Source organism: Mastacembelus armatus, chromosome 4 (genome assembly GCF_900324485.2).
Source record: "Mastacembelus armatus chromosome 4, fMasArm1.2, whole genome shotgun sequence".
Classification (NCBI taxonomy): Eukaryota; Metazoa; Chordata; class Actinopteri; order Synbranchiformes; family Mastacembelidae; genus Mastacembelus; species Mastacembelus armatus.
In genome coordinates, this window is record NC_046636.1 from 26,789,707 (window position 1) to 26,810,673 (window position 20,967).

The 20,967-nt window shown below is 44.4% G+C and overlaps 1 protein-coding gene across 3 annotated transcripts; it reads right to left on the reverse strand.

Moving 5' to 3' along the window:
- Positions 1 to 330: 330 nt before the first annotated feature.
- ncln (nicalin) lies at positions 331 to 10,584 on the reverse strand. Of its 3 annotated transcripts, none has more exons than XM_026304807.2 (15): positions 10,481 to 10,584; positions 9,532 to 9,722; positions 8,651 to 8,795; positions 8,421 to 8,515; positions 6,645 to 6,725; positions 6,154 to 6,257; positions 4,974 to 5,062; positions 4,698 to 4,837; positions 3,973 to 4,199; positions 3,539 to 3,626; positions 3,400 to 3,438; positions 2,790 to 2,953; positions 2,512 to 2,565; positions 2,323 to 2,401; positions 331 to 2,022 (listed from the first exon to the last, which is right to left on the reverse strand). In XM_026304807.2, exons 2-15 carry the CDS (start codon positions 9,646 to 9,648, stop codon positions 1,960 to 1,962), a joined length of 1,485 nt encoding a protein of 494 aa, XP_026160592.1. In that variant the 5' UTR covers positions 9,649 to 9,722; positions 10,481 to 10,584; the 3' UTR covers positions 331 to 1,959. The 3 variants fall into 3 exon arrangements, with proteins under 3 accessions (XP_026160592.1, XP_026160591.1, XP_026160590.1); XM_026304806.2 differs by having other exon boundaries at positions 4,021 to 4,199; positions 10,318 to 10,577; XM_026304805.2 differs by having other exon boundaries at positions 10,318 to 10,577.
- Between the last annotated feature and the right edge of the window lie 10,383 nt (positions 10,585 to 20,967).

Below are 20,967 nucleotides of genomic sequence, written 5' to 3' on the forward strand. Positions count from 1 at the left end.
ATTTCTTAGAAATTGCACTGTAACTTATTAGTATTTTTAATTTTCACTAGTAGATCACAATTTGAAAAGGGATAATCTGGGAATTTTTATGACCTTCTAGGAAGAATCAAATATTTTAACAAATCAAAAGTGTATTTTAATGATAAATGTTTTTGGACCATTGATACAGTGTAAGTTATAGAAATTGCCCCATTTTTGTCAAACAAGTTCAAATCTGACCACTTGATAAAGAAAGGCATGTACTTACTCTTTTGTAATAAAATTGTAATACCATTCTACCTTTTCTTTTTTTTCCCATAAAATAAAACATATCAGTAAACAACACACGTGTTGCTTGAGATATATTTCTGTCATTTATTTTTAATCATCATTGCAAAGATCAAGTGTCGTGGATGAGGTGAAGCAGAGTTCAGGTCAAAGGAGAGTTTCATTTCAGTGCACACATAAAAACTGATTACTTCAATAAATTAAAAATGTACTACGCAGTATTTCCCTTGGGGTGGTAGGTAAAAATAAAATCCTGTTATTGTTGTGATGATTTCATGTGGGTTCACAGGCCATGCAGTAACACGTGGAAAATACAAAATAAAAAAAAGATTCCCCCATAACCAGGCAAGACCAGGGCAGAGACGAGGTCAAACGCTTCAGTATTGTTGAACTTATACACACATATGTTTATATATTTATCCCATTTAATCACACAAATATTGTGCTAGTGTCCTAACGAATAACTATTTCTGTGCCGACTTTACCAGAATCCTAACCTGGCTTTAAAAAATTCAGATTAATTCACATTGTAGTCAGTCAGCAAAGGTTCCCGCTCAGCACGACCAGTTTTCTTCTGGTTAAAAGAGACTTTCATCCCGTGATGCACTGGACTCGTACTATTACACAGGTTTGCAGATCGGACAAAGAAAGTGAAAGTTTGTTGCAGTTTGTTGAGTATTTTTCAAAAAGGCAAATAAGACAATCACATGAAACAAACCTGAACCTACAGAAAATGGTGTCAAAAGCTTAAAATGTGCAACTGAATATTGGGAAGCGATTCACTCTTAAGATTTTCCCTGTTCAGTTGACTGAATAAAGTCACGGCGATCAGGATCATCAAAACACTTCACATTATATTTACTGTAGAAAACTCGTTTTTTCGTAAACATTGAGTTCGACAGGAGTCATTTTCTCTGAGAATTTAAAAGATAAGTTCACCTTTCATATACATATACATGTACATCTCTTAACTCAGTACTCACACACATTTACACTGAAACAATTAGTGGCTGCTGTGATCAGTCCAATTGTATGAAGAATAGGGCTGAAGCCTCAATTGATAAACCTTTTGTATTTTAATAATCAATTCATTTTTCAGATAATTGAACTATTTATTTTGTTGCATAGAAAGGAATGATCACAGCAAGCGACATGGCCTTTATGGGAATGTGCGTACAGGGTTAAGACGGAGCTGAAAAAAAAAAGTGTGAACTTCTCCTTTAACAACCAAACTCTTAAGTTAAAGCCTGTGTTGGGTTTCTCTGACGTCAGTTTGGCAGAATGATCACTGTACTGGGGACAGGCATGAAGAGTGATCAGTGGTACCACAACACACGCTCTCTCTCTCAGCCTCATCTGCACCTATCTGAGGTGTGGACAAACGGTTTACATCTCACAAAACAGTCAAATATGAAACATCCCAATGCAAGAGAGTATCTGAAATGAATGACAAGACATCAGTGGAGAGAAAAATCATTCCTGATTATTTTGGTCCATGAGACCAAACAGATTAAGCTGGCAGCAGGACAGGATCTGACATCATAGTTGAGGATCAGGATAAAAGAGATGGAAGTGATTCTGCTGGTTTAAAAACCAAAAGACAACAGCAGCTTGGCCCAGCGTCTGTGTTCTTACTGGCTAGAGTTTCTGGATTTCAGGAAAAAGGTGGGGCGGGGAAGAAGAAGGTGGGGCTTAGTGGGTCTTCGCCTTGGGTTGGGTGATTCTACGGACAACGCTGTACAGGACTCCGAAGTTCTGTAAAGAGACCACAAGACCAGAGATGGTCATTTGACATTCCCCACAAAACATTTACAAACAACTCTCACTCTCAAAGATGTTAATTCGTCTTCATTCAAAGACAACAGGACCATTAAAGAGACCAAAGTTTAAAATCAACTTCAAGAATAATGTCCAAAATTAAGGCTGTGACTCTTAATACTGATTTATCCACATGCTGCGTGACAGTTTTAGTGTACAGTCTACACTTCACGTGACACTGATGTGTTGCACTTATGTAACGTGGTGCATGTGCCAAAGGAGCGACGGGCCACTTACCTGGATAGCCAGGTACATCATCCCTAAGTAGGCTGCGATGCACACGGCCAGCAGCAGGTCAAAAATCGCAGGCTTCACTCTGAGGGTCACCAGAGAAGAACCAGTGAGACACACGGTGATGGAGGGTTTTGACTGGTGGATGTTAGTGTGGACCAAATAGAGGATTAAGAGGAGATCCCTACAGCGTACCTGTAAGCATTCATAGTCTGCTTCAGCTGGTCGTAGAACACGAACTCTGGATCCCTGAGGAAGAGAAAGTGAAACACTTTCATTAGTGATGACAGAAAACAGGCTGGTGACTTTAAAGTGACATGATATCTTCTGCATTCAGCTAAGGTCTAGTGCACTGGTGCCTCATTTACCACGAGTGAAAAGATACAAAGGCAGAAACCCTTAGGACTCCTCGTACTTTGGCTGATACTGACAAAGAGCGTCGGTATTTCATGTTCGTGCCCACTGGTCTCTACCTTTTGTCAGCTTTAACGTAGTGTCTCTTGACGTCTTTGAGGTAGCGTCCGAGGTGATACTCCAGAGTGGACACCACGCTGCTGTCTTTGTCCACCAGCTGGGCGGCTCGGGGCTGCGCCGTGAGCCAGTCCACCACCGCTGACAGCTGCTCCTCTTGCACCTGCTGGTGTGACGCAAACCATGTGCTACTTACACAATAATCAAATGACCAATACATTAGGAATGGACTGTTTCACTTTCAACTAAAACGACCATTTTAGCAAATTATTTGGATAAGTAACAACTGAATACATAAAAAGCTAAATGTTCATAGTGATTTTCTTTTATCAGACGTCTGTGGTCTCATAAGAAACACATCAGGGATGAGTTATTTCCTGTGTTGGCAGGAAATGAGTTTCAGTCTGTTTCAGACTGATACTATGATGAGTCTGTGATTTAGAACAAATATGGTTAACACAATGAGATGTCAAATGTGGCCGTCATCCTTCATGTAAAGTTCGTACTATTAATGTGTCTCTACACTGTTGAACCATAGATTTGTGTAATTACCCGCGTCAGAGTCGATCTAAACGGGATGTCAGGCTCGTACGTGTACGATTAGAGGCTTACCATTTGTTCAGTGAAGATCTGCAGGTCTCCAGGGGCCCCCTGTGCAGCAGGACACAAGAACAACAAAAATAATCACACCACAGGAAGGAAACAGCTGGAGCATGTAGAGCCTGGATTAGACTTCCCCATATTTTCATACCTTCTCTGTGAGGTTGTAGATGACCCTGGCCAGTGCCTCTGCTACCACCTTGGTGTTCCTGCTGAGCTTTTTCACGTCTACATGAGGCCTGTAAGACACAAGCACACAGTTGCAGACACTTAGACGTTTGTGAGAAGAACACTAAGGAGATGGATGGCTACAGGAGCAGAAGACAATTCAGAAACTGAGTGGAAGACAACATATGCTCATTGCACATCTGCATCTACAGCCATGGAAGACGCATGATCGGATCCTGTAACGCTCCCATCTTGCCACTGAAGGGGTTTAAAAAAAGAGACTTCACATGATGTGACATAAGGAGTTAAGGTGAGGTGAGAGAACATGGGTCTAGAACAGCTAAGTCACAAATGGAAGCAGCTACGATAGACGCTATTGTCTTTTGGAGATTCAGAGACTTGCAGTAATGAACCCACCCAGCAGGGGGCTCTCCCGCTCCGTGGCGAGAGGAGAGGGACACTGACCGCACGTCCATGATGCTGGAGCGTTGAGCCAGGCGGTGTGACGGCAGGTGGGACAGAGTGAAGGCGGGCAGCCGGCGGATCCCAAAGCGCTCGTGCTCCCAGGCCAGCATGTCGTCAGCCAGGTTGATCTTCTTGTGCACCATGGAGAACTTGACCTCGGGGTACTGACTCGTAACCACCTGAGGGGAGCCAGAGGAACAGAAAAACACGGTGAGTATTACAGATTGTAGTTGTGTTGGCAGACACGATGTGCTTAAGTTAATAACAGAGTTCTAAGAGCCAGGGCTCACGTCAGCAGGTGGTGAGGAGCAAACGTTACATGTCTGTGTTTTTCATAAGTCAAAGAAACTGGACTCCAGGTTTGCCAACACCTGACTCCAGTCGGCCTTTGATGATGTCACTTTGTCCAGCCAACACTGTGAATGTCTGAGTGATGTCTTCAGTGTGGACAACAACAATACGGTGATTTCTGTGCTAGCACTGAAACACAGACTGCTTGGTTCTAAGTGAAACGTAAATAAAAAAGCTGCTCATCTTGAAGTTTTACATGTGAGATCGTTCCACAGGCTTCACTAACCTTTTTTTCCCCACTGTATCTGCAGCAACTGGCAACATCTGCATGTTTACCTGTTTTATGAAAGGCTGCGGGCTGAGGTGCACCAGGCCTCAGTACTCACCGACTCCAGCTCCTTGAGCAGAGAAAACTGGGGGGTTCCCTCTTTAGGAGGTTTGGACACATGGAGGTGCAGAGAGTCTCCGTTCCCCAGAGTGTCCAGACACAACACAAAGGCCACGTTGTCCTGCAGCAGACTGGAGTCTATTGACGAAGGGAGCGAGAGGCACAGGATGTTTTAAATGGTAAGTGAACCACGGGCCACGTAATAAATATAATGAATCATTACATTTGTCCTGTCATTTTTACTGCTAACTGACTAAAGAATACTGAACAGTACCTGTATGGTCCAGATTGTCCTCCAGCCAACGTTTGGTACCCTGGTAGTTAAACTTCCCTCCGCCAGACACAAAGAACAGCAGGTTGTACCTGGAAACACAACAGGATTCACACACAGGTCGACCCGACAACTTAACACCCTGCAAGAACCAGATGGTGTGTGATACTAGAATATATGAGTACTAGACAATAAACCATAGAGCATACTTTAAACTGACTACAGTGTCAAGGGACATGTGTTGACTTTGATTCAACATAAGGAGCTTTGGGTTATGCAGTGTCATAAAAGTCTGTTATTCCTTGACATGATTCTTTGACGTGTTCAAGCAGGTTGGAACGGGTGGAGGAAAGTGTCAGGTGTGATGTGTGACAAAAGAGTGTCAGCAAGAATGAAAGGAAAGGTGGACAAGACAGTGGTGAGACCAGCAATGTTGTCTGGTTTAGAGACAGTGGCACTGAGACAAAGACAGGAGGCAGAGCTGGAGGTAGCAGAGCTGAAGATGTTGAGGTTCTCTCTGGGAGTGACGAGGATGGATAGGATCAGGAATGAGGACATCAGAGGGACAGCTCATGTTAGATGTTTTGGAGAAAAAGCCAGGGAAGCCAGATTGAGATGGTTTGGACATGTTCAGAGGAGGGACAGTGAATACATTGGTAAAAGGATGCTGAGGTTAGAGCTGCCAGGAAGGAGGCCTAGAGGAAGACCAAAGAGGAGGTTCTTGGATGTAGTGAAGGAGGACATGAGGATAGTTGGTGTGGGTGAGGAGGATACAGGGGATAGGGTTAAATGGAGGCAGATGATTGGCTGTGGAGACCCCTGAAGGGAGCAGCCCAAAGGAGAAGAAGAAGAAGATTCCTTGACATGATTCTTCAGTGAAGCACATTTAGACACAAGCTCAGAGCTCAGATCATATTATGTTCAGTCTCACAGCTGGAGGAAGGAGGGCACAGATGTTGTCAAAAAGTATTCAGAGCTACAACATCAACCTTAACCAATATGCTAAAAACAAACAGCCTTTATCTGGTCAGTAGGTCTACTACAGTTTCCTCATATACACACACCTAAAGTCAGTGTGCAGAGTGTCTGAGTTGTTGGTGTGATAGAAAATTGTTCTTTTAGTGGAGCTAAAAACGGAGAAACAATCTGAATGTGGTGACATGGTCTCGGTGTCATCGCTCACCCTGCGTGTGTCCTCTTGTAGGTGTACAGTTTGGAGAAGAGACGAGCCAGCTCCAGCAACATGGACACACCGCTACCGTTGGAGTCTGCCCCGTACGACAGCCACTGGACATAACACACACACACACACACAGACACACACACACACACACACACACAGACACACACACACACAGACACACACACAGACAGACACACACACAGACACACACACACACACACACACACACACACACAGAGACACACACACAGAGACACACACACAGAGACACACACACACACAGACACACACACAGGGCCAGATTACTTTCCTGGCCTGCTCTTTTTTCACTGGCAGCTGTGATGAATTACTGTTATTTCCTGAACTATTACCATATTAAGACTTGGAAGCTAGATGACTTATTCTAATTCAACAGATATTTGCAGAGAAAATATTTCCTTAATGTTTTCAGGGCGTCAGGGATGATTTGAAGAAGGAAGCAGTGAACCTACCGGGGCAACACCAAAAGAGTCGTAGTGAGCCACCACGACAATAGTGGGCAGGTCCTCTCCTCCAACTCCAGCCAGGCGACCCTGGTAAACAGCATCAGAGGCGTTAGACTGGGTGAGAATCAAACCTGCAGCTTTGAATTGAACTAAACAAGTGACCCTGTGTGTGTGTGTGTGTGTGTGTGTGTGTGTGTGTGTGTGTTAAACTGTCAAGACAGAAGCAAGGCTGTGCACTGTTGCAACTTCCTGACTGCAGACCTCTGGGAAAAACCTCTGCGTGTGTCCTAATCCCCCACAGTGAGACTAAACCACTTTATCCTACTGATTTTAACACAAAGCTCAGATTAGAACGTCTTGGACTAACACTTCTCTGCTGCTGGAGTTTCTACACTTAATAATCAGCACTGCCAGTGATCAGACTACAGAATGTGTGTACATGTAAACAGTCACACTGAAACAGACTTTATTTATCACTGTAACAACACACACTGATAAAGTTAAACTCCTTGGATTAAACCTGTCCTTTGATTTAAACATCGCAGGGATTCAGTCCACACAGTTTAGTGGTGTTTCAGACCACACACACACTGAGCACTGAGCACTGCACTGGTGGTTTATGAAGAGCTTTTGTTCAGTCCAAAAGGTTTCGTAAATAGGTTCTTGTAAGTTAAAAACACATAGAACTGAGGCTAAAAGCCACAGGACAAGGCTGGAGGTTTAGTTATCAATTCCTCAGTAAACATCGTCTTGGCAACAGACAAAGGCCCCACATTCAAGTGACCCAACCTTTTAAACCTTTGTCAAACATACAACAGGATGTTTCTTCAGCCAAGCTTCACGTGCAAACTGCAGCAGTAGAGGCTGCACGCTACAGACTTCAGGCTACAGACGTCAGGATACAGACTTCGGGCTACAGACTTCGGGCTACAGACTTCGGGCTACAGACTTCGGGCTACAGGCTTCGGGCTACAGGCTTCGGGCTACAGGCTACAGACTTCGGGCTACAGACTTCGGGCTACAGACTTCGGGCTACAGACTTCGGGCTACAGACTTCGGGCTACAGGCTACAGACTTCGGGCTACAGGCTACAGACTTCGGGCTACAGGCTACAGACTTCGGGCTACAGACTTCGGGCTACAGGCTACAGACTTCGGGCTACAGACTACAGACTTCGGGCTACAGACTACAGACTTCGGGCTACAGACTACAGACTTCGAGCTACAGACTACAGACTTCAGGCTACAGATGCAGATGTCGGCTGACGACTGCTTCCTAATTTCCTAGAGCCCATACCGTCCACCTGAATTCATTTATCTAACTTCTCAAAACACACCTTTATTTTAATAAAACATCTTTTATTTCATGCCAAACCTTTAGTTTATCTGAGCTGAACGCCTCTTCAGTGTGGGTGGAAACTGAACCGCACACTCAGAGAAAATCTACGCCAACTAAAACGAACACTAAAAGGACTGAGGTATATTCCAGGGCAGTTTTGCTGGGAGTCAGCAGACCCAACCACCAAGCAACATTATTGTGCAGCTCTGAGCTCCAGAGAACAGCTTGTACAAACAGTTTCTTCTATTTTAAACCAGTTCTTTTAAATAAAACCCATAAGATGAAGAATCAAAGCATGAGTACTTTAGTGACTTTACTGTGGTAGTGATTTGTTATGACAAACTGGAAAACCTTTCCAGTCTCTTATACTTCTGGAACAAAAGAGTAACGGTAACAATTTCTCATGGTCTGTTTCAGCCCAGTTTCCTTCATGGAATCTCTCACCTCTAAACTGGTGATGGCCCAGTCACTGATGGCTTTACTCTGAGCTCCACTCGTGACCATCTGGAAACCGTTGGCTGTGGCCGTGTGCAGCAGCACTGCAGTAACAACAAAGACAGAAAACAAACAGAAAGAAAAGAGAATGAAAGGGAAAGACAAATGATCAGCGTCGATGAGCACGGTGATGAGCATGTGACACAAGCAGGTTGAGGCTGGAGGGAACGAGTATGGACCTTCAGCCGCCGACAAAGAGCCCTGGGACGAGGACGAGGTCAGGGTTTGGGTGTAGATGGACAGCAGCTCATCGTCCTCCATGGCGAAGTAGACGGGGACGATGGTCTCAGTAGCCAGCATCTCCGGCTCCAGCTCCATGAACTGCTGCACAGGACAGACACAAGGAAACGGACTGTGTGAGAAACTCAGACCCTCGACTCGGATTGTCACAGTGAGAAACTGTTGGGTCAAAACTGAAAGAAAAAAAAAATCGGATAAATTTCCTTCAACCCTGAACGATCTGAAGAAAATGACGTTTTGGGAGGAACGCATGGACGCGAGGAAGCAAGAACACACACATTTACAGGGACAGAAAAACCAGCCTGTGATAACTCACCATAAATGGTTATGTAATCAAACTGCACCTAAAGTGATACTAATAATATTCAGCTGCTGCAACGGGCCACACAGGCTTTTTCACATTTCTCCGCTTAAAGCCTCATGTTGTTGTTAGTCACACCAGGCTTACTCAGTGCACAGCAGGTCCTGTAAAACCAGTTATAAACTGGGAAACTACCATTTTCTTACCAAGGTTGGTTTGACCTTGAAAAACACACGTGATCCAAATAAACTGACTGAAGCTTTTACTTCTCCCAATATTTAAATCTGTAGATCACGTTTACTGTAAAGTCTCCTCACCAGCCTCTTTTGGACATTTTGCTCTAAATGCATGTGTCACATTTAGCCCTCGGCTAAAGAGGAACTACTTTCTCTCGGATGAAGACAGGAAAGGAAAGGAGCATCCTCAGTTCGGCTTTTTGCATCATTTTGCATTTTACACGAACACACAGTGGAAACAGGCGAAAGAGCCCGAGCTACGGTTTCTGAGGTGTGATGTTACCTGGACTATGTCCTGGGGCATAGCAGACATGTTCTTGGGCAGGATGATGACCACGGCCCCCGCCGACTGGCGCAGGGCTTTCTGGTACTTGTCATAGGAGAAGTCCGCCAGTCGCATGATGACACAGCGACGACTTAGTACCTCTGCCTCCACAGTCCGGGCCTCTGTGTTCAGGATGGCGTTCCTGGTACCTGGGGAGACCACGTGCACAGATGATCAACAAAAACACGTGCACTCCTCTGTCTTCATGCCAAAAAGAAAGAGCAAATGTGTGCCTGCCGATCCTGATCCAGATCACTAGATCCGTTTAATGAGAGTCATGAGAGGGTTTAAAAATCCTTCATCCCCTGATACAGTGGGTCCCCAATCCTGGTCCTCGGGGACCCCTGCCCTCCCCACTTCTGATTGGCTGAACACACCTCATCCAGGTAATGAGCAGGGAGTAGGGCAAGGAGAGTTGGAAAACAAGCAGGGCAGGGGTCTTTGAGGACCAGGATTGGGGACCACAGCCCTAATAAACTTCAGCTCACGTCAAAACCGACGGGTGTCCTGTTGGATTATCACCCAGACGAGTTTCAGCTTTAATATTAAAGGAGCAGCGATCTGGACTTGAGCTGGTTTTGCCTGCTAGCAATGCTAAGCTACATTAGCATCCAGCTAGCGACCCTGTCACTGGGTGCTAACAGCCGGAAACAGCTGGTTGCCGACCCAGCCGGTTCTGGCCGAGTCGAGGCACAGATTCTCTGATGTGTCCCCGGGTGCAGAGCGGAGAACGGGCCGACTGACCGTAAGGCTGTCCCTGCAGGTCGTACTGCTGCATGCGGTACACCGCGAACTCATGCGCAGCCTCCGCCGGGAGCGGGGACACCAGGATCAGGACCGCGGGGATAAACACGATGAAGGTGAAGGGAAACGACGCCTTCAACATGTTATCAAACACTTCGCTTGCCTCCTCAAACATCGTGGCGAGTAAACCGAGCGCACACACAAGGACGGGACGATAATCTCAGCTGTCGCTCCGGAACCGACAGCCGGGGACCCGAATTCTGATCAGGCGAATAGTTGGACGACCCGCTGCCGTGGACCGGGACGTCCAATAAATATAAATAAAAATAAAAGTAAATCATACACTGTAGTGGAGTGAGCGATAAAAACACGCGTTAAAATACGTTACGGTAAAAATAATACACCTGCTGTGAATTTACACATTTGAAACTGAGTGGAGTGAAGGGTCCTTCAGGGATCGCCAGGGGCAGCTGTAATTATAGGCCGCGTATTATTTAACGTCATCAGGTGGCGCTGTACACCACAGAAACATCTCTATTGTTAGAATAAAATAATAGTAATAATAATAATAATGCATTTTTTATTATTATTATTAGTAGTAGTATTCGTTTTATTATTTATGAATGTGGAATTAGACTGGACAATATTGGATACAAAAATATATCATTTAAATTAAAAGCAGTGCAGAAAAAAAAATAAAAAACTGAGCCCCTGAAGTGACACTGTTGTTGAAATGTAGGATGTTAAGAGCAGTTTTTATCTTGTCAATCGATATAGTGTCTGTAGCCATTTTCTTCCAATTATAACAATTGTAAATATTAATCAGTTAATCAACTGGTTGATTGACAGAAAATGAATTTAAAAATCATTTGAAAATCAAATAGAACAGTGAACCATTGTTCTGGACAAAAATAGCTAAAAATTCTGATGTCAGCTTCTTAAATAGGAGGAGTTGATGGTTTTCTCAACAATAAACTGAATATATTTGGTTTTGCAGTTGACAGAACTAAGTTTATTTATTTATTTATTTCTGTTTCTACTCTTTTTTTTATTTTCAAAGATAATCTTCAGAAAAATACCTGGCACATGAAATAAATCATCACTTGCAGCCCTGGCTCTGTGTCCTATACTGTTGATCCTGATCTTGAATGAATGGGGTTAGTGAATGAGATATGACAGTAGAACAAGTGGCAAACAAGACTCCTGGTGTATGGAAGTTACGTGCAGCAAAATTAGCATTAATCAATTTTAGGTTTTATATAAGAAAAAACTATCTTACTGTGAATTGTTAAAATAGTTATATTTGCTGACACGTCTTTCACTGAGCTGAAGGCAAACTAGATGAAATTAATATCAGTGTGACTTGGAGAGAAAGGTAATAAGGTTCTAAAAAGATCCAAAAGGTTCTTCACACTGGCACCATCAACGTGCACTGGACACTTTGTTTGTTTATGATAACAGGTGAAGAGATTTGAAGACGGAAACTGTGGCCTGATTGTGGCACTAGACAAAAGATCATGGGATCACCAAAATCAATGTCTCCACCAGACCTTCTGCCCAAAGTTTTATTATAACAGAAACCAGTAATAAAAATTGAAAGCCTGAGTCCAGTTGGGAAGAGCTGAAAATCATATTCTCTCTCTCCTCTCTCCCTCCCTCGCTCTCCTGGGGCTGCTCTGCTAAGTGGGAGATTAATGCTGATATGATGTCCTGCCATCCCACTTAATGGACCTTGGCGTCATTATTTCCTGTTGTATGAGTAGTCCATGCCCAGGCTAGTGAGAGGGCAGGCAGCAAACAAAGCACAAAACTAATTTAGCATAGACGGTGAAAGTCACTGTAATGATTTCACCTTACTGAGAAATTATCATATGGGGTCGGCTCAGACGACCGGCTGTCTGGGCGAACAGAAGCCGCTGAAGCCAAAAGCAGAAAGAAACAATTGTTTCAACAGGAAAATAATGTTGGTGTGTGGATGGTGTGTGAGTCATGTCCAGTGACTCTAATTCCTCAAAATTCACAACATCCTGTGTTCACAGGGTTAACGTGCACAGTGGCTCACAGAAATGTATGACGTCACATTTTCTCTTGATGTCGCCTTGTGCAAAACGTAAACATTTGTTCCCAACAGTGCACACCGCAGGGAGGACTCGAAAGCTCTCACACACACACACACACACACACACACACACACAATGCATGAGCTGTTCAGTGTCCTCATTTCTTTCCAGTGCTCCTGGGAATGTCCTGAATCAGACTAGCCTTCTCTCCGGACCCCCGACCACAGAAAAACACTTTCTCTGTGCGACCACACAAAAGGTGCAGTCAGTGTGTGTGTGTGTGTGTGTGTGTGCGTGCGTGTGTGTGTGTGCGTGCGTAAGTACCAGATTAATGAGATTAGCTACCCAGCAGTAAGTAAGTAATTTCTGTATAGCATGTCTATGTAAGTAGCCCCTTGTTTTATTGTGCCTTCCCATTCTCAGAGGATGCTGTCATTTTCTCACCACACTGCCAGGCTGCTCAGACACCAGCTACACCAAAGTGCTTAAATTACTCAACGACAAGGTCAGAATCACAGAATACCAAAGGTGTACTGTAAGAGGGCGTGTTCTCTGGCCCGAGCTCCTCACACAGACACCGCTGTCGGCACACAATGGTGGTCTTTCAAACTAAGACCTATGGAGCAGATCTTCTGAGTCATGCACGTCCTAGAACACCACCCACTGCAGTCCTCCTCTTAATGAAACAACAACAATGAACTGCCTGATAAACCTGAGTGAGGAGGTCCATGGAATGAGGAGAATATGTCTGAATCATTTTAGTCAATGATTAATTAAACGGTCATTGGATCCCAACCCCATTTAGTCCATGTATGTGGCCTGTGTTGTGTTGAAACTTGAAACGTGGAAACCTGGAAATGTCAGCTGTGGGCAGCTTTTCCTTTTCCTTTTGTTTTTAATTTGTTTGTCCTGCACCTGTACAGGCGATTCACTTTGTTCCAATAATCCTGTAAATGTTGTTCTCTAGACTCCAACAAAAACCTGTAAAAATACCAGGTCCCCACACATCATCTTCGCCCAGTGGTTAAAACATTATAACAACAAATACAACAGCTGTGGCATTTTCATGTCATTTTATCATGATTTAACATCCAAACATGTATCGCACTGCCAAAAGAAAGAATACTAGTTAGTTAATTCAATATGTTGAGCTAGAAAGCTGAGTAGATAATTTTATGAAAGAAAAATACAAGATAACAGAAAAATTATTCCTCCTAAATCACACCCAGATCCAGTCTGAGGTTTTCAACAGGACCTGGTAATGATGGATCTAGTGGGTTTCCTGAGATGACAGCTGCCCCTCAATGACAATTATGACCATCCTTTTCCTTCCTCCTCATGCCAATTTACAGTGATTTGCGGGCACAGCCCTAGTGGAAGCAATATCTCCATGGCTTCTTTACATACTGGGCAACTGCTTTACCAGTCATTTTCATTAAGGACAGTGAAAATAAGACAAAGGGAGAGCACAGTGCATGACAGCTGAGCTGCAGCCGCTGAGACATTGAACCTCCTCGGTTGCGCGGGGCAACAGTCAGATAATGGATGACGAGGCCTCTTGGAGCCAGCCGTTCCATTAGGTTTTGTTAATGCGGTCAGAGGAGGCTGGCGTGGCTCATCCGCCTTCATATCCACTTTCAGAGGCGCTCACTCATGCTGGCCAGTGGATTTAGCCTGTCTCTCTCCTGCTTCCTTTTGTTCTCTCTATTGTCTTGTTTTCTCCTGTTAATTTCTCTTTTCCATTTATTTCTTTACCACGTCTTTTCTGTCTTGCTGCCTCACTCTATCTGTTTTTCCCCTCTGCCTTCTCGCCGTGGTTCTTGGGAGGTTTTGAGTAGATCCACTTAGTGCTGCTGTTTTAGATTAGCTGGTGGTGTCTACACAGTCATTGCACAACAATAAAGGGTACATGTTGTCTCTGAATTACTATGCCGAGGGATTTGTGGAGGATTCACACTTTTGCAATACAGAAATCTTAGAAGCTTATTTTTAAACCTGTGTGCTTCGCCCATACGAGCATGTCTGTGCAGCATGTGTGGCGAAGTGGGAAGTCCAGGCTGGTGAAAGATGCATGTGTCATGACAGCCCGTGAGTACTGCGTGAACTATAGGGTGGGACACAGAAATTCATGAATGGAGACATGTGTGTGTGTTTGTGTATGTGGCAACCACTTTCTGCATCATGCTGGGAACATAAGCAACACGATGTTGTCTAATGCTTTCCTGTATGTCTTTCTGTCCGCCTATTAAACCTGGATTACCAACTGGGCAAAGCAACTGCGCACATACTTCCAGCAGATTCACTGCATGTCAGGTGGTCTTTGTTAATCTGATTTAGTGCAATCTTGGGAAACGACGTTCACTAAAGCACAATATGAAATCAAGCATAATGCCAGCTGATTTTGTGGCCTGGCTTTATAGAGCAGATCTGTGTTTTAAGACCTTTATTATTTCAGTTTCCATTGTGGTGCATTATGATGCATATTCCAGAAAACAGGCAGAAATAGCAGAGAGGTGGTCTCCAGTGGTTAATGTGTCTTCACGTGTTCAACAGGCAACATGACAGATTTTTACCTATGAAAAAGCAGCGTTAATATATGTCTGGCCATGTGGAGGCAGCAGAATAAGCCGTAAACACACATGGTTTCTTAAAAATATGAGGCAATAGAAAATATTTATTGAGAACATGTTAGCAAACATTTTCACAACCAGCAGACACACTTGCAACAAACTGTTGTGTTGTGGTCACCAGGTGAATATAAGTCCATCATTGACTGATCCTTTAGATTTGCTTTAAAGGATGACTTTTTGATGCCTTTTTGCTTTAAATGTGACTTTGTGGCAAGGTGCTAACTAGATCTGTTTGGCATTTGGTGCTGAGTACGCTGCTGCTACTCGGTGAGCATGACTTGAAACAGAAATGAACAAATACGCAGTAAGATGCAGAGTGTACTGGACAGTTCTTTGTGGGTTTGCCACTACGTGTGTCATCCTCCACACTGCAACACAATCATTTGGTTCATTGCTGATATATAAATACTGAGTGTTGCAGCTTTAAGACTCTGTGGCTGATAACACATTAAGGCGACGTGTGCTTGCTGTTTCTGGTAAAGCACAAATAATCATACTAAACATATACTAACATATTTTGTCCTAACTAGAGATACTGGTATCAATTTATTCTAAAAGTTTCCTCCATCCTTCCAAAAGTGATGCTAACTTCTTGCATCAACACTTCCTCTGACCTTGCTGTCTTAGTTCCTTCACCGCCTCATTGCATCCTCAGATGAGTGACCCTGGTTTCTCCTAGTGCGAGTAGGCCTGGCCTTCCTCGCCCGTGCCTCCCTGTCATGGCTTCCTCTGCCCCGCTGGCGCATCCCAATGGCCGCCTGTGCCTGCCGAGCTTCCTCTGACCTTCTCCCTCACCCAGCAGAGATCGCTCTCTCTCCCCCGGCTGAGCGGGAAGCTGCCTCTCTGTCAGCCTAATAAATACGAAAACAAATTGCAGCAGGTTGGAAGTATGCAGCGTGGGCCGTAGCTGTTAATGTAATGAACTTGGCTTCATGGAAAAACGAGGCAATTAAACTCCCACGGTGCCTCCCTCTGGTCCAGACAGACAGACTGAAGGGGTGGGAGGGGGGTTGTTAGAGACCCTGGAGGGAGAGAGAGGAAGAAAGAGAGCAGGGAGCTAAGAGAGAGGGAGAGAGATGGGGGGTTGACACAGAGAATAGAGCCATTTAGCAGGCCACAGGAGTAGGAAGTGTGCTGACTGTGATTGAGCTTAAACACCAATTAGTCATGAGGCCGCCTCGTCCAGAGGTCGTATCGGGCCTATGGGAGCACCGTCCGACCATCGCTCACCCTCCTGCAGTTTGTTTTGGTTATTTGCCAGTCTGATTGGTCTGATTGCTGACTGATTGCCAGCCAGGTTTAGGACGGATGAGCGAGAGAGAAACAGGAGATTTAGTATCGTCTGTGTTTGTGCATTTAGAGCTGAATTTGTTAATAACACTAGAGGCTGTTGGCTCTTCTAGCAAACACCAGTTTCCCCCATCACTGTTCCCTTTGCTGTTTAAAACTGGTCACAAAACCCACAGTTAATTGAGACAAATTCAGCCCCTTTATGCATTGTGGGAAATGTAGTACGTCACTTTAAGGAGTAAAACAGGTTAGTTAAGGGAAATGTATAAACAAGAAAATTACCCAACATCCCAAAATATATTCACTTTTACTGTACACTGACCAGTTCAAAATATCGTGCAGGGTAAAGGCGTGCACAGGGCAAAGTTTGGGGATTTTCCAAGACACAGTTACCTCCAGGGTTTGGATCAGAACTTAAAACATTTCACTGTTCAAACTTCTGACATTTACAAAGTATTTTTCAACCTCATGATGCCACTTAAAGGAACAGTTTGACATTTTGGGAAACATGATTTTTCCCTGAATGATCCAGCCTGAATGTCAGTGCTGCTCAAACTGTTTGACCATTCAGAATAAAGCCTGAGCCAACAGATGCTTAGACTTTAAACCACCTTTGCTCTGTCCAGCTTCTTTAAACTTATTTTAAAATGGTGATGGCTTTATAGGGAACAATTCATTGACTGGGCACAGTCTTGTCACTGTGAGGTTGCACTACATCTACTGAAGGGAATATTGTGTTACCTGCGAATAGAGCCAGGCTTTCTGCTTGTTCCTAGTCCATGAGCTAAACTAAGCTAGCTAACTCCTGGCTATAGATTCATCAGTTCTGGTCTGATACGAGGATGATATCAATCTCCTTGTTTCACTCTCTGCAACAAAGCGAATCAGTGCTTTTGCCAAAATGTTGAACAAATTCCTTCAGCATGTTAATGACCACCATAAGAGAGTGTGTTTACAGGATGACAGTTACAGAGATGCTCTCTCTCTCTCTCTCTCTCTCTCTCTCTCTCTCTCTCGGGGGCCTTGGATTCAGTCAAATCAGGAGCTAGATTCAAATGTGAGATGCTGATCTGGTTCGGTCAGGAAGCCCTGATCCTCAGGCTTTCGCCACATCTGGTTTGTAATTGACCATGCTGCTGTGGGGATGATGCAGAGGCCTGAGCAGACGGTCGGAGGCTTTGCTGTCTTCTATGCAGCCTGCCGGTGGAGGTTTATGAGAGAAGTCCAATGTCTGCCAGCAACTCATGACCGTACGGTTGTTTCAGCGTAGTATCTGCTTCCTGAGACACACTGCCTGAGTTATTCTGTATCATTCTCTCTTTTCCTTGTGGGCTCATTGTCTGTTATGAATATAAATATCGCTGCCGTTTGCCAGATGTACTCGATTGAGGGAGGAAGGAGGAGGGGACGTGATTGAAATTCTAGTGAACTTTCAGGAAGTAATCTGGACTGAGGCACACAGGACAGAGGGAATGGTTTCCGTCTGCTTCTGTTTGCACTTGCCCTGAGATTTGTGCGAGATGACCCACAGACTTCTCCGTGGATATCTCAGTTCGGACGCTCACCTTATCGATCTATGTGCTTACACAGTATCAGCACGGGGCGTTAACCTGATCTCTCCACACAAACACGAAACATCTGTGCTCCTGATCCTCATAAAGCAGGCCGGCTACCTCAGTGAGAACCTCATGGTATTCGTGATAGCAGAGAGGCTCTTTGGGTTGAAGTGCACAGAATGTGCTGGCTTTGAAGCTACCAGGAAGCGTTTCTCTCGCTCAGCACAGATAACACTCAGGCCTTAGCCAAGAACTCAGATCCATCTGCTTGCTGCATGCAGGAGACGGAGGAAAAACGTGATGAAATGAGTGAGCAGAGCAGAGTGTGAAGGTCAAACCACAGCTGATCCATTCTGAGTGGAGGTTTTTGTCAGCTGTTGACTGAGAGTGATGACTTATTTGGATTTCACAGTGAATCTACAGTTTATGAAGGTTTGCTGGTCGGTTACGGTCGAAAATGTTTCGGTACAACCAACGACTTTGGTTAAAATCAATTGAAACACTGCCTCTTCTAGAGAACACCCCACTCACAGCACTCAACACATAGAAATAAAAACATCTGCACAGGATTTCACGGTATCGATAATGATCGACTGCTAATGGGGAGTAGAAACAGGAAAATCTGCATCTCTCACTCTGCATCGTTTATGGTGCTGCTGGTGTTTTGTTTATGGAGCTGTTGATTCATGTATGGGACCTATACCCAGCTGGTTGAAAGGAGCACTGTACTGGCTGAGTTTTAAAGTGCACCGTCTCTAAACTCCACAGATACGATATTTGACAAAAAAATGCTTGTATTAAAATCCACATGTGAGCCCCTAATGTGCCCAATAACATTATCTTAGTATGTTCATAGTCAAAATAGTTTAACTAGAGTCTATTTATGTTTTAGTTTGATTCAGACATATTCATTGTCCACTCTGTCTTTTTACTAGATTTTAAAATATTTTCACCACCTGTAGTTTTTCTATTTTCATAAGGGCGAACGTACATCCTGTCATCTCAAAGTGAAGGCCGCTAACATTACTCATCAGTGACAGTCTCACAACATTCACACCGCACTTCGTTAATACCACATGCTGTAATTATACTCGGTGTTACTGTAATAATCATCTAGCCTCAGGAGATGTGAGTTGTATTTTTAAAGTACAACACACTCCTCTCTCCTTATGGCTGAATTCCAGATGAGGACGTGACGAGAACCTGACAGCGGTCGATTCATCATCCCTCACAGGTCGTCCATCACCTGCGGCAGTGTTAGGCTGATTGAGAATCCAGGAGCATCTGGGGAGCCCTCTGCTCCGCGTGCCCCACTGGGTGCACGGTCCAACATGTGCTCCTGAGAGCTGCCTGTAGTGCACTGCACTGTTGGAGGTGAGAGATGAAGAAAAACAACTAGGAAGCAGTTGCAGCATCTAATAATGTTGTCTCACAAGGAGAAAGGTACATCACACAAACTAGTGTATATCAAGGATCCACCTCTTTGGAGGGCAAACTGCACGTTTGTGGTGCTGATCTCAGTAAGTGTAAAGCAGTGGTTTAAAAAGCCTGTTTTTGTGTGTGCATGTCGGCCCACATGTGTAGACCAGTGTATATGTTTTATTTCTTGTGTCTATGTGTGCCCACCTGTCTGATCCTCCACGGTCGCCTTTCCTTCGATGCCGGTTGCTGGTGTGTCATCCAGATGTGAAGGCTTCTGTTTGTCCCTGGGGAGACACAGGCAGGACCACTGAGAAGAACCTGACCTGCTGTGTGGTGTCTGGATCTTTACTTCCCACTCTTCCATCTCTCTTCACCGTCTTGTTTTCAAGTGTTCTTCCACTGCCACTCTACTCTATTTGCTGTTTCCTCCCTCTCTCTGCTTCACCTTCTTTTCTTTTTCCATCCTCCACCCGCTGCTGATTTTTGACATCCTCTTTTGATTAAGGTAATCCCACAGAGATTTGCTGTGTACTGGATTAAGGGTAATAAAACCTTTGGGATTCCCTCCTGTGGTTAATTTGCTTCACTTCACAGTCTCCATCTGTGTTTCCTACTTTATGTTCAGCTTTGAAGTTCACTTTTATATGCTGCCATTTCTCAATAACTCACTGTGTCATATCAGGAACAGCACAGGTATAATTAATAACATTCATAATGCTCCGGGCTCTAATATTGTGCACACCGCCTCGGTGTCACGGTTCACTGAGACAATAGAATGTAACTGAGTCATTGTTCATGTTATTTGTTACACCTGTGCTTCTCCTGCTAAGGTCGATCAAAATGTCTGGTGTGGGAACAGCAGACTGAGTGAAACACTGAATGTTCTCCTAAAATAAAAATAAGGTGTGCAGTCCTGTGCGTTGGACTGAGAAGTGAGAAGTATTGAAAATGAGCACTTGTGGCTGTGAAGTTTGTTATAAGCGGAGCTGCAGATGACCTATGCTCGGAAAGTATGGGAAAGGAATGAGTGAAAATGCTAACAGAGAGCCCTGCAGGCAGCCTGCATCACACACAATCCCTCTCTTTAACGGCTTACAGCGAAAAAGTCCCTGAGCTTTAGACAACATATGTGTCTATTTTCACTTCATCTACCGTTTGTGTGTGTGTGTGTGTGTGCGTGTGTGTTGGCTTGTATTTATTACTTTTTCTTATTGTAACTGGCGAACATTTGAGGGCAGCTGTGGAGAAGGTGTTCAAACTGAAGCCACTGAAGTTACCGATGCCGCAAAGAAGCTGGAAAAACTGGACCTGCTGTATAATGTGACGTTCAGCTACGTGATCAGAGTCCAGGTCCCCGTCTCTGCAAGCGTCTGCAGTGCTCGAAGTGCCCTCTGATCAGCAAAATGAATGGAGCCAAATAGCCTTGACAACTGCATTCAGATGCACAGAGCTGCAGATAAAAGACAAAGAATTGGGAGGGGTTTGATTTGTTTGATTTTATATTTAGAGAGAAAAACAGAAGTGATAAACATAAGAAAACTCTTTCATCAGTGTCATTTTTCATCTGCAACCATGCTGCTGTGTGAAGAGGCGAGTGCTGGTTCGGTCTGGAAACAGGATGTGGGCAGGAGGACTGGGTATCTGCCACATGCCATGGAGCCTCTGGAGCTCATTTGCATAGGTTATGTGTGT

Coding starts and splice junctions, on each gene's coding strand:
- ncln (XM_026304805.2), bottom strand. CDS start 10,492: ATGTTTGAGGAGGCAAGCGAAGTGTTTGATAACATGTTGAAGGCGTCG. Junction 6,726..8,420: donor GGGCCATCACCAGTTTAGAG/GTGAGAGATTCC, acceptor GCTGTTTACCAG/GGTCGCCTGGCTGGAGTTGG. Junction 5,063..6,153: donor TACAAGAGGACACACGCAGG/GTGAGCGATGAC, acceptor TTGTGTTTCCAG/GTACAACCTGCTGTTCTTTG.